This window comes from Meriones unguiculatus, chromosome 5, assembly GCF_030254825.1.
Source record: "Meriones unguiculatus strain TT.TT164.6M chromosome 5, Bangor_MerUng_6.1, whole genome shotgun sequence".
Taxonomy (NCBI): Eukaryota; Metazoa; Chordata; class Mammalia; order Rodentia; family Muridae; genus Meriones; species Meriones unguiculatus.
The window spans coordinates 28129244-28143565 of NC_083353.1; the positions used below are offsets into that span (position 1 = coordinate 28129244).

General features: G+C 38.7%; 1 protein-coding gene across 1 annotated transcript in view; it reads left to right on the top strand.

The window, feature by feature from the left end:
- Positions 1 to 14322, top strand: part of Ell2 (elongation factor for RNA polymerase II 2) — a 67620-nt gene that overhangs the window by 6640 nt on the left and 46658 nt on the right. Inside the window, exon 2 of the mRNA XM_021645614.2 lies at positions 9691 to 9738. Within this exon, the coding sequence (XP_021501289.1) occupies positions 9691 to 9738 (48 nt within the window). The remainder of the gene's footprint in view (positions 1 to 9690; positions 9739 to 14322) is intronic.

Sequence of the window (14322 nt, forward strand, 5' to 3'; positions counted from 1 at the left end):
CAGCCTGTGGTCTACAGGGAGATTCTAGGACAACCAGGGCTACACAAAAAGAAACCCTGTCTTGAAAATAACAAAAACAAACAAAAAGGTTCTTTGCCTTCACAGTCCAGCCTCTCTCAAATTGCTTTGGCCCTGTAACAGAAGACATGAGAGGATATTAATAATCTACATGCTACTTAAAAACTTGTGAGTCAAATCAGCACCTGGCATTGACCTTTGTTCTTCAGGCATTTGGCTACTAGTTTCATAGTAACTACATCATCAGACTAGCAGGGACTTCTTTGCTTCCTGGTGTCTTTTGTATTATTAAGAAAATGAGCCTTGAGTATTAAAGGACTTGTATTAAGATTTTTAGTGACAAGAAACTGGTCTGGGAGACCACATCTCCATCAGAGGGAGTGTCAAAGGCAAGTAAGAAACAGTCATAGGAAACAAGGGTGGTTTTTGAGAATTGGCAGAAAACCTGGAATGAGGCAGGAAAAAAAATAGCTGTTTGAGAGAGCACAGTAGGTTGGAGTAGGTTGCTTACCCTCCCAGGTGGTTTGTGCTTTGTTCTTCATTACTATGGGGAGATGAGTGGAAATTTAAGGTGCTCTGAGCAGTGGACTGGAATGTGAATCTGAAAGTAAGAAGATGAGTTAGGAAGGAGTGTGGTGGTGCAAGCCAGGGATGATTATGGAGTCTGTACTAGGCCACTGCTCCCATTTATTAGAGATGACCAGTCACTAGATCTCAGCATTCTAAGGGAGGTTCAAGTTGGAATTTCTTGGCATTAATACCAGTCAGGGTAGCCTTCATCTTAAAAGGGAGGAAAGTCAACCCTTGCAATCCAGCTCTCAGGGAGGCAGAGGCAGGTGGATCTCTGTGAGTTGAAAGCCAGCCTGACCTACAAAGAGAGTCCAGGACAGCCAAGGCTACACAGAGAAACCCTGACTGGGGGTGAGGGGAGTCGGAAATTGGGAGTGTGAGATGAAGGTGGGAGGGACGCAGGGGAAGTACGTCACTAAGTTCCATTTTGGGTGAAAATTCATTTCATCATTTGTTTTGTAATCAAAAGATTTCAGGGTGGATTAGCTGTTTTTTGTTTAGAAATAAAAATGACAAGCCAGGCATGGTGATACAATGCCTTTAATTCTAGCACTTGGGAGGCAGAGGCAGATGGATCTCTGAGTTCAAGGCCAGCCTAGTGTATATAGTGAGTCTAGGATAGTAAGGGCTACAGAGACTAGAGACTTCTGTCTCAAAGAGAGAGACAGAGACAAAGAGACACAGGAGTAGAAACCATATCTCAGAGAGAGAGAGACACATATAGATGAGAATTTGAGGCAGATGGGCCTATGCAGTATGCCGTGTGTCCTCCTCCATAGCATGGAAATTGCAGATGTTAATGTCTTAAAGCTGAACAGGGCTTTTACATTTTTGTTTGTATTTTTAGAGACTTCCTTTATTCAGTAACCTCTACAAATAGCCTTTTAAATGGCCATCATAGGACATAGATAATATGAAAATCTAACTTGACTGTCGCATGAAATTCGGAATTTTTATTTTGTTATGAGGTTACTGAAACTCAGTAATTCTGCGTAATATGCCTGGGTTAACATTTTAAGGGTCATTCTGAAATATCCTACTTTAAGACCCTGAATAAGCCAGCATCACTTCATCCTGATCACCTCACCTCTTACTGTTTTGGTAAGTTGTTCTGGTTTTGGCTCTGGGAGTAGAATTAAGCACTTAATTGCTGTACCCTAGTAAGTGTGTGGGTGTGGGTGGGCGTGACTTGAGGACTGTCACTCAAAAGCAGGCTTATTGAAGGGCAACACCAGGCTTGAACTTGTTTCTATTTGTTTGTTTGTTTTGTTAAGATTGGCCTAGAAAAGTGATTTTTAATCTTTCTAATATTGGGATTCTTTAATCCAGTTCCTTGTGTTGTGGTGACTCCAATCACAAAATTATTTTTGTTGTATTTTATAACTGTGATTTTACTGTTGTTATGAATCCTAATGTAAATATCTGTGTTTTCTGATAATCTTAACTGATGTCCAGAGGAGTCGTGATACACAGGTTGAGAGATGCTGGTCTATACTTTGATATGCTGTTAGCATATCTTTAAATTTTTCATTATATGTATTATTTATTATATATTTACCTGTGTGTGGATATAAGTGTGACACAGCACACATGTGTTGTGAGTCAGGTTTTTTTCTCCCACTCTAAGGAGCTGGGGGTCAAATCTAGGGCTTGGTGACAAGCACCTTTACGCATTAGGCGATCTCACTACCCTGTCTGTGTCCTTAGTAACCATATCATTGCTTCTGGTTCCATGTTAGAAATCATGCTGCCCCAACGGACCAGGAAAGGAACCCATGTCATTAAAACTCAGTTGGATATTTTTCTTCCTGTAAATAAAGATTAATAGATAGGACCACAGTTATACACACATATATTCTGCAAACATTTTTATCCATCTTTTGACCTGCCTAGGTATAGAACTGAGTAACTGAAAATATGAAACTAAGAGGACGTGGAGAGCCTTTGCCGTCAGTAAAGTGGTTGTCATTTAAAAGAAGTAAAATTGCGTGTGGGTGCGTGCGCATACCTACATCTGTGCTAAAGGGGAAAAGTGTAGTGTGAAGATAGGCGGTGTCTTCACTTGTCATCTGCTGAGCCCACTGTCTTTACCACACCCCTGAAACTTGTACCTGGTCAGGTAGCCTATTTCCAAACATCTCCATCCCTATCGTCCCACAATCAGGGCAGTCTGGGAAGTGAGGCATTTCATCCCACTGACCATATCTCTATATTAAAACTGGAATTTCCTCTGTCTTTTCTCTGCTGACCATTCTCTGCTTAGATCATCCCTGTGTGTCTTCGCAGGTCCCAGCTCCCCTTTCTGTTCATTCTAAGTGACTTTATCTAGTTCTAAGGATTTAAATATATACTATGCTATTAACTGCATACTTATGAATTGCAAATGTTTATCTCTAGACCACACCTTTTCAAGGTGGGTGTGGTTGCTTTTGCCTGTAATCCCAGCACACAGAAGAAGAGCATGAGGATCAACATAGCAATTTCTTATCTCAAATCTATGACAACAAAAATAAAAATAACAGCATCTCTCTGCTTAAGTCTGAGGCCTGCCTGGGTGAACCTGTCTTAAACAAACAAACAAAAACTAACTTTAGGCACTTAATTTTAACAGATTATCTGTTCATCAACACTTAATAGGCACCTCAAACTTGCACAAATCTAACTTTTTATTGTTTGACCATTTGAATATTCATATGGTTAATTTTGGTGCTGTCACCTCACAGTCTCCTCTCCTCTCTTAGCATCCTCTGTCTCACTTTCAGTTCTTGATTCAATATCACCCAAATAAGTCCCATTTCAGTTCATGACCACATTTCCCAGTTGTCTAGCACTTAACTCATCACCCTTGATTTGTCTCTTTTTTTCTTGGCACATTTGATCTAGCATCATCTTGTCAATCTTTAAATATCTAGATTGACCCCAGCCATTATCACCATTCCAGTTGTAGCTCTGTCATCACTCTTCAGAACCACTTCCCTGGCCTAGCAGCTAGCTTCTGGGTTTTGACTGTTCCCTCCATAGCCTGTTACACTCAGTTCTCAGAGTGGTCTTTTAAAATATTGAATGTGATCACCCACTTTGCCAGTGTCAGCTACTATAATGACCCCCTTTGTGACTTAGCTGCTACATATCTTTGAATATCTTTGTTCTCTTTTACTACTTCTATGCTAGCAATCATGATTCCTGGGCACAAGGCTTTGTTTGCCTTTATTTACAAGTTATATTTGGCATTAAGCTCATTATATGATTATAATGACCACATAAGGTTCCTGAGGGAAAATGGTGGGATTATGCTTCAAGTATTGTTGGTTAAAGTGCTGGGTAACAGTCTGGCTGGTTTTTCAGCTCAGGCTCGTGTCGTCCGTGTTCACTTAAGAGCTGCTTGAAATCCTAAGATTTTTTTTTTTTTAATTTGCCCTAAGTTAAATAGCTACAGGTTTTCAAAAGCTGTTATTTCAAAACAAGGACTATGTTATATAGATTTGGGTTGTTCTCCACTCCCCCTTCTGTTTTCGTTCTTTTCTATGCTGTAATAGCTAAAAGAAAGTGTTACTACTTAAAATACTATTTAATCTTGGTTCTCAAAAATCTTTAAAAAGGAGGTTTTTCTCTCTCATCTGAGATTGGATTGACACATTAGGCAAAATAGTATATTGGTTTTATGATGCGTAATGAGTTTCTGGAATCAACCAAAGGCTGTGAGGCAAAGAAGGGTGATGGAAACCTTCTTATTCAGTTCCCAAGAAACTTAAGCTTTGCTTCTATCTGACCCTGAAGTTCATGTCAGAAACCGGGGTTACACAGAAAAATCAATGCCATTAAGTAGAATTACTTAGTGAACTTTATAGTTCTTTAATGTCTCTGATGTGTGTTTTAGGAATATTCTTGAGTGCTTGGAAATATTGTAGGATAGCTTGAAATTGTAAACACAAAGAATAACCCAACTTATGAGTATTTTAGTGTTTTATATATCCGGATTTCTTACACTTTTTCCACTCATGCCCTCTTTTGTCCAAAAAAAACTTTTTACATGCCCCTAGTATATAAGTATGAAAATAGGTATACATTCAGACATTGATGATCAATTATAAAGAAATCTACTTTTCATTTTTAAGACTGTTCTTTTATATATATATTTATATAATTTTACCATTTATCTATTATTATTTATTAAAATAAAACCAAATTTGCTTATTAATGTAATGATTGGATATGCTTTTTTTACACAAAGAATTAAATCATGGCTGGATCTTTTGATACTGCAGGATGTAGACATCATCAAAGTTTTTCAGAGTGGGTCAATAGTTATATTTTAAAATTGTCCATATTAAAAGCACAAAATGATAGAAGTACATTCCTAATCCCAAGTCAGGCCATTACCATCTGTAACTTAACGTTTACATTTCATTAAGAGCAGAAAACTTTTTTTCTTTCTGTAGCATATATAATGAAAGCACTACAGTTCCTAACATAACAGCAATTTTGAATATGAGCTGAGGTGTCTTAAATGCTATCCATCGACATTGTGTGATACAGCATGCACAGTACATATAAGTGTATGTATCCTGTGTTCAGAGCTGAAGCTGCCTTGCGGTCATGTGCTCCAATACAGTGAGTTTGATTTTCATAATTGAAAATATTTATCATTGCATGTTCAGAAACCTTTTACTGTTACATATTTTTGTACCCTGTCTCCACATTTAGTTACACAACCCTGTATAAGAGATTGTGACCTAGGCTTTAAGAAGCTGGGATCTGCTTCTGTTCTGTACATCAGAGCCTCTTTTGTAAGAAGTGTACAGGATTAGCTTAAGGGGTAAAATCCGTGAAATTACTAAGAGGTTAAGAAAGTCTTTTGACTAAAAAACATCAATTCCTTACTGTTTCCAGTCTGCCCTTGTGTTTCTTGGGTAGGTGTGTATAGCATATCTCTATCTTGCTTATTGTTCAAATGATGCTCAATTAAACCCTAGTGCAGTGATTCTTAACCTGTGGGTCATGACCCCTTTGGCAAAGTTCTGTGTTCAAAACTATATTCATAACAGTAGCAAAATTACAGTTATGAAGTAGCAATGAAAATAATTTTATAGTTGGAGATTACCAGAACATGAAGTTAAAGGATCGCAGCATTAGGAAGGTTGAGAACCACTGCCTTAGAGTCACATGAAAAGGGAGGAGGACTGCCCCTATCAGTGGATTGGGGAGGGGCATGGAAGGAGAAGAGGGAGGAAGAGTGGGATTGGGAAGGGACAACGGAGGGGCTACAGCTGGGATACAAAATGAGTAAATTGTAATTAATAAAAAAAGTAATTTTTAACATACCCTATTCCTAAATGGAAATGTATTTAGTGAATTATACATTATCGTAAAACATGCTGAATCATATTGGACCATCTAGAATGTCTTTTAAAACTAACTTGCTTTTTTCATTTTATTTAAAATATACCATGATTTGAGCATTACTATTTTCCATGTGCCTGTGTGCATGCATGTGCCCAACCTACACACTCTCCCAAGCAGGCATGTAAGAATACCAGAGTTTGACATCAGATATCTTCTTTAGTCACTTTCTATTTTATTATATTTATTTATTTTGAGACGGAGGTGCTCCCTGAACCTGGACTGGGTGGTGGTTGCAGTTACTCAGGCTAGCCGTTGAGGCCTTATCTCTAGCCCCAGTGCTAGGGTCACAGGCATGCGCATGCCTGGCTTTTTTGTGGATGTAGGGCATCTTAACTCATGCCCTCATATGTGCATAGTAAACACTTTACCCACTGAACCATCTCCCCAGCTCTGAGCATCACTCTTTTAAAAAGAACTAGTCAAAACAAAATAAACAACAACAAAAACACAAGCAAATAAACAGAACCCACTCGGACAAAAAATAGCAAGCCTAGTTTGGAGTGGTCACGTTAATATATGTCTGTAGGATTCACTTTGTTGTGGCAGACAGTGGAAAAGAACCACTTAGACTGTGGGACATGCTGAGAGTCGTGTCTGACAGGATTGGCTAGCTAGTTGAATACTTAGAAGCAGAGAAGGCCTTTATGTGGTTGCAGGTGATAAATGCCTGAAATGGGCCCTGAACCTCCAGAGGAGACTAAAAGCTTAATTTGAGGGAGTCTGGGGCAGACTGACTCTAGTGGATGACTGTTAGCCCCAGAGCCGCCTTGTTATCATTTTTCTTGGGTGACTGATACTCAGACTATCAACACACCTTAGCATTTCACGTTGGGAATGTCTGGAGGTTCACCAACTCCTTGTGGCTTCAAGTATGCAAGTCACACTAATTCAGAGTCTTCTAAAGCATCCCCTGGAGCTGTTTTCAAGCCATTTCCCAGCATTCCCCTATCTACTAACCCTAATCCATCCTTCTTCCTATGTTTTAAACAATGCCTTCCTTCAAAAACATATCTTTCAACAGCTTTTTCTTCCTTTTTCCAGATCACTTTTTTATTCAGAAAATTTTAAGAGCCTTTAATATTTTAAAACACTGAAGAAAAGGTTTAAAGATCATCAGTGAGAGCCTGGTACAGTGACACCTGTAATCCCAGCATTCAGGGAGGCAGAGGCAGAGGCAGGAGGATCTCTGTGAGTTTGAGGCCAGCCTGGTGTACAGACTGAGTCCAGGACAGTCAGGGCTTCACAGAGAAACCCTGCCTCAAAAAGAAAAAAAAAGAATCATAGTGAGAGATGGAGGAGGGGTTGAGATAAGGAGCAGAGATCTTGAAATCTTTCAAATTTAAATTGTCTTATCTACTGTGGCAGACACAAACTAAAAACAAAGACATGTCAAGGGCAGGAGAGCTCAGGCAGGAGAGCTCAGGCAGGAATCGCCAGTTTCTGTGCTTCATTTTATTTCATGTATATAAGAACTCTGTACTGCTGACCTACCCTCTGCCCATAGAGTGACCATTGTTTTTTGTTTTGTTTTGTTTTGCTAAAGAAACTTTTTCCCTTGAGCTTGTTTCTTTTTTTTTTTTCCTAATCATCTACTCAAGATCTACATTTCCCATAGTCCACTTGACTTTTCTTGCATCTGTTCTAAGTTGTATTCTAAACTTCTTGGAATGCTTACTTTGTCTCTTGGTAAACTTAACCCATGCTTGACCAGTAGGTTTTTCTCTCCTAAAATGTGAACTCTGACAAAGAGGTTTAGGCCCCATGCTCTCGTCTCCCACAGCAGATGTGTGTGTGGAGGACAGGGTAGTAGGAGGAAAGTCGCAGGATGAGATAAGCTTAGTCCTGGGTTGCATTACCAGCTTAGTTATTCATGAAACACAGGACTAGGGTTGGAGAAGAGGATCCAACTATGTGATCTCTTAAGTCTATATTTGGAATTCTGTGGTTCTCATGGAAAGTAACTAGCAGAATGTGTTGTAGGAGAATGAGAAGAAATTTTAAGTTAATTCTGAGGTTGTGAGCCTGCAGAGCCAAGAAGCCATTGCTAGAAAAATAGGAGAGTTGCCAGGTTGGTCACGGAGTTACGTTAGTGCTTGTTGGTCAGTGAGTGTTCACTGTCACTGGGTTTCTAATGAAGACTTGTAAGCAGTAATGCGGAGCCATCTGCAGAAAGCTGAGGAATGGAGAAGAGATCCAGTAGTCATCACATAAGTATAGCCAGCCTCCAGGGCGGGGCTGATCTAGAATGAGGAAGGGCAGGTACTAGCTTTTGAAATAAGGGCTGGTATCTCTTAGCAAAGTGAAGAGGTGGAAAAATCAGCAATTTGGAAATAGTTTACATTTAAGTAGCACAGTAGAGTTGAGGAACTTGGAGGAGCCCAGTGGTGAGTTGCAGCATGTGAGTTGGAGTCCAGGGGCCAGCTCTGATCAGCCTCCGAGGAGAAATTCAGTGCTGTAATTAGAGTCGAGAAGGCAGGACTGATGGAATGTTGAGAACATGGGAACTTACTATGGAAGGCCACCTTAGTCCCACATAAAGAAGGGCTCCACAGGCTCAGTACACATGGTTCACCTCAGGAAGAATAAGTTTACCTATGAAAGATAGTTTGCGGTAAGATTCCCTCCTGAAAGAAAAGTAGTCCGCACTTTTTTCATAAAAGCCTATGAATTAGAACAGCACCGTTGAATTTTTTTTTTCCCCAAATCAACCATTATCTTTTAATCTCGCCTTTTTAAAGAACCTTACATTTCCTACAACAAGAAGTGAATTTGTCGCTAGGAAGCATTTTGATTCTGTCCCTAAGTCTAAAGTTAAATATCACCTTATGGTGGAAGAACTACTATAATGTTTCCCTGAGACATTATCCATTTTTATAAATGAAATACCACTTTATTTTATATTCTGATAGTCCCATCATTACCAAAAAATTCTTTCTTCCCACTTTACTGTGTTATAAGCCTGATTAATAAGCTCAGGAGTTAGGAAAGTAACAGTAGTATGTGCTGTGATGAAGGGAGGGGTACATAGAGTTTCTGTTTTTGTTTCAGACACAAATGAGGCAAACACTGGTTCTTATTTTTGTTCATTGGGTTAAATATAAGGGAATGAAAAGTGCTTTACAAGCTGGTGTGTTCCTACTAAATGCTCTTCAAGTCTAATCTCCCCACGACTCTGTTAGCAATTCTGAAAGCCCCATTGGAATCTAGAGTGGTGACTAGGAAGCCCCAGAAGTGCAGCTAATGCAGAGCTGTGCACTTGGAGGAAGGGTCCCCAAGTGCACAGCTCTGCAATAACATGCTGCACTTACAAAAAAATAGAAGAGCAGTCGCTTGATTTCTCAGCATTTAAGATTTTACATTTGTGGCATCCTGCTGAGTTTTCTTTCAAGGTTCCTTCAGTTATCTCTTCCCTTTCCCCATTCCTATTAAAAATAGGAAACTGATTATTTTTTTAATGGAAGATTGAATGAGTGTATTTTTTCTCTTACAAATCATGTCTGTCAATTTGCAATCATGATTGCTATACTGCCAAAAATCCACTCTTTGGTTGTACTCAAATATGAATGTGATACATGCAGAAGTCAGCATGCAATGAAAAAGCTTTGGACACTGCGAGACAGAGAAAACATACACATTGAGGCTTAATTACTTAGTTCTGTGTTATAGTAACTAAAGTTTACCTGTTTTTCCTTTTTATAGAATTTAATTCCTTTTCGACCTTCAATTCAGTTCCAAGGACTCCAAGGGGTGAGTAATATCAATTTAGGATTAAAATCTAATTGTCTTAAAATAGCGTAACGCTTTAAAATTTCTGCTTTCATCCTACTCTCTTAATATAATCAGTCACATGTTTTGAGAGTTTTATAACTAGATGATATTTTCTGTCATGTTTAAGATGCTTGAATTGTCTTTGTGTAAAAAAAAAATCAGAATTGGTTACTGAGTTTTTTGTTTTTGCAAATCATGGATGGTTGTATATTTGGACATTTTCATTGAAGATTAAACATCATAGTTTTATGGAAATATATTGTATTTACCACAACAAAGCAAAGAACTAGTTTCATGCAAGTTATGGCTACAGTTGTTCCTATTAATAAAATGTAGCTATGTGCTTAATCTTAATTTTACACAATAGGAAATTAAATGTATAAATGGAAAATATGCAGTTTTGTATGTCTGTTTTATTCTACACTTGGGGTATAGCTTGGAGGTGGTATGTCTAGGACTCTTGGTCCAGTCAGCAACACCAAAGGCAACAAGCATAATATATAACTTTTAATTAACTGGACCTGTGAATTTTGTATTTTTAATAGATAATTAATTAACTTTATAGGAGTAGTATTAGTATAACTTTTTAGACTTATTAATTTTATGTGCACGAATGTTTTACTTGTGTGTATGTGTGTGTATAGCGTATGTATGTCTGGTGCTCTTAGAGGTGAGAAGAGGGTAACTGGGGTTATGGACCCACACGGTGATGTGGGTGCTGGGAATGGAACCTGCGTTGTCTGCAAAACTGCAAGTGTTCCTAATTGCTGAATCATCTCTCCAACCCTAGTATTATTTTTTAATTGTTGCTATTAATATTTAACAGTAACAAACTAAATAGATGCTTATTTTGCTTCCTTGCTTGAATTAATTAATATTTTTATTCCCATGTGCTAGCTATAGCATGGCCATTTGGATTACCTATCAGTGGATTTTAGGGCTTCAGAGAAAAGGCAAGCTCAAGGAAGAGGCTTCATAAGCTTGCTAATTGTAAATCTAGATACTTGTGACTTTTTATAACAGCAGAAATATTAAAATGTGCCTTTGTAAATAAATGCAGTCTTTTTAAACCTTATAATTTGAAAAACTTTGGAGCCAGATTAATTATATCATTCTGTGGACTAAGAGTACAGTATTTCTAAGTCTTTTGTATAATGCTAACTTGAAGGAGATGTTTGTGTGGATGTCAGCCTTGCTTCTAAATGACAGCTTTACAATGAAGTTCTTTCTTCCTTCTTCGTAACCAAGTTTTCATGGATGGGGTCCTAACTGAAATGAGCATTCTTCTGAATTTTGTTGTGTAGCTTTTTAGGTGGTGATTACTTACTGCATCTGATTCTATGGGGTTAGTTCAGTTGTTTATTTATGGCTTTTGGAGTTTCCTGCAGATTTTAATGGCTTCTGTAATATTTGAAGGGAAGCTCCAATGGCAGGCCTGAGTCCTAGATCCCTGTGAGCACTGACCTTTGAGGAAAAGGGAGAGCAACACCTCAGGCAGGGAAGTGGGGTCTGGACTGTTCAGAGCCTAAGGGGCCACTCGCCGTTCTAGAACTGCTGCTTTCTCTAATTTTTTTTTTTTTTCCTTTAACTTGCTTGCTATCTCAGGCTAAGAAAATGCAAATAAGGGACATTTTCTTAGGAGGCACCAAATTAGACACAACACCCAGATGACAGAGAGTGGGGCTACTGAGCTCTAAGTCTAATTCTGATGACTTACAGACACGGGCTTCTGGGTCTGCTCCTCACCCTAGGTCCTGGGTACCACAGAGCAAGCAGTTTGCATTTGAAGCATTGGGCTTTCTTTCCAAGCCCTTACCTCGCCACACATTCTTGAGCCCATGTGTCAAGCGCTCTTCCCACTACCTATCTTTGCTCTTACCACTCTATTCCTTGCCCGAGCATAATTTCCTGCCAAAAGTAATTGAGTTATAAAATGACTGATAGGTTTAACTCTCAGTGTGTGTTTGAATTTTAACAGGTAAGCTTTCAGCCCAAACAAATTGTGATTGTGCAGTGCAGGAGGCTTGGAGGCACTGTAGACTGAAGGAATGGGATGCTTGGCCCTACCTTTCTTGTTCTCTGTCTGTCTCATCAACACCCTACCCTTTTTATTATTCTCCTAGGAACAAAATTATGGACTCAGCATTGTTTTAGAGCTTGCAGCTGCATTCCATCTGCCCTTCCCCCTTCCCTTTGCAGAGCTACCCCCCAGCCCTTTGGGACTTAGTAAAAACAAAGACTCATTACAGGGGAGAGAGTGGGTTGGCACAGCCCACAGGGAGCATGCAGAGCCATGACTGCGAGGGTCTCCTATACAGTGCGCCTCTGTATTTTCAGAGCCATGATAAGTTAACATTGCCTGTGCTGATTGCTTTTAAAACCCTTCAGGAGTATGCTTACAGAGTTTTCCTGTATGGAAAATGTTTAGGGTTTTAAATTGGAAGGTTTAAATTTAGAATTCCCACAAAAGATAACTGTTTCTTGGTGAGAGATGTCTTTTTATATCAAATGTAATTGAAAATGTCCCTTAACTGTCATTATATTGCCATAGTAAGCAAATTTGAAGTGTAACTGAAACATTGTTAAGGGATCCTTTTGTGGTACAGATATATCCTATTTGGTTGGTGAAGTTATGCTAAGTCTGCATGGTTATGCTACTCTTCGTTGCTAATTACAGGATTTCCCCCCACTTCTGTAATGTCTGTAGAGAGTCTGAATTTAGATTTTGGCAGATTAGTATTTAAGCTTATTTACTTTTCCGTTTGAACATGTTCTGTTAAGTTGATGCTAACTTCTACATAAATACAGACTAAAACATTAAAGTATGGCAGTATGTTGTTAAAGAGAGGAATTCTAAGAGTCATTGGTTATTTGGGTTTTATTTCTATAGCTGGGCAGCAGCTTTTCATACCAGAAAATGAAAATGAGGTCTCAGAGACATCCCACCCCTTTTCCATAGTGCTAAAGGGCACATAGCAAATTTGACGCTCATTGCAGGAGTTTCTGTAGGGAAGAAGTGGTTCTAATTGCTAACCTCATGAATGTTAGGAACCGAATACAATTAAAAATATCATTATTTATTCTCCAGTGTGGGGCAGCCAGTTATCTTCACAGGTCTAATATATACCTAAAGTACTTACATATAACTTCACGTTTACTTGAGATCTTTAAGTTAGAACACTCAGAGGAAAATGACAACACAGTGTACCAGTTTCCAAAAGCTGCATCTTCATAGTCAAGTAAGCTTTATGAAAAGTAGCACTGTTCTCTTTTCCTTTTAAACAGTGAAAGCAAAGCAGGTGACTTTTCTGAGGATGTCTAGTCCAGTGAAGTTTGAAAAACCAATCTGCATAGTTTTGTGGTGAGGTCACACAGTTGGTAGAGGCAGGTTATAATGCAGGTGAAAAGCTCTTCCAACTGTACTGGAGATCACTAAACGAGTGTTTCTGGAAAGTTCACTCAGTGTTTAATGCAGTCAGCTGTTGATACAACTGACAACTAACAGTTATTTCACAAACTATAAAAGCACCTAGTTGACATAATTCATAGTTAACTTATTGTTCTGCTTGCTTCTTAGTTTTATGGTGGTTTTTTGTTTTGTTTGTTTTCTTTTTGTTTGGTTGGTTTTGTTCTGTGTTTGGCTTTCTCAGATACGGCCTGTCTGTGCTGGTCTGGAACTTTCAGTGTGGGTCAGACTGACTTTGAACTTGAAAGAATCCACCCACCTCTCGCTGCCAAAGGCTGGAATTACAGACATTTAGCTACCTGTGCAGCCCATAGTCTTGTTTTGTGAAGCCTTTCTACATATCCCAGGCTAGCCTGGAACTTAAGATCCTTTGCTTTCACTTCCAAAGCACTAAGATTACAGGCATATGCTAACAGGCCCAAGATTTACATTAGTATGAAAGAATATAGGCCTAGAAGACATACAGTCTTCACTCAGACAGGAGTCCCAGACTAACATTAAGGAGAGGGTTAATAATAAAGAAGGATTTAAGCTGAACCCTCACACAGCACTTTTATAAAAGGACTATTCTATAGGAACCATCAATAACAAGGCTTTGTTTGTGATTTCTGCTGTGAATCAACATTTTTTAATGAAGGTTTTTGGGGTTCAGAATGGTACGTGTTAGCTGTGCATAAGGTTATATACCTGTAATGCTAGCATTTCAGATGCCGAGATAGGAAAATGTAGGGTTCAGGGCCAGCATGGACCACCCATCAAGGTGTTATATAAAAGGGGAGGGGTAGGTTTTATCTTGACAATAAAGTATAAAATTCAAAAAGCCTAATTAAGGACTGTGTACTCATGCAGCATTTTATACACACAAATAAATTTGAAAAATGTGATAATTGGGATAAAATCTGAAATAGCAAGATTTCCAATAGCAAATAATGGCCACATTTGCTGGCATTTGGTACCTTTGCAATTGATTTCCAGGGATTGGTTGTCCCAGGAAAATGAGAGGTAGTATTAACAATTGTCACAGCATGAGATTGTAGAATCCATATTAACTCAGTATTTATTATGAGAATGTTATTCCTAAGTTCTTTTTAATTGCT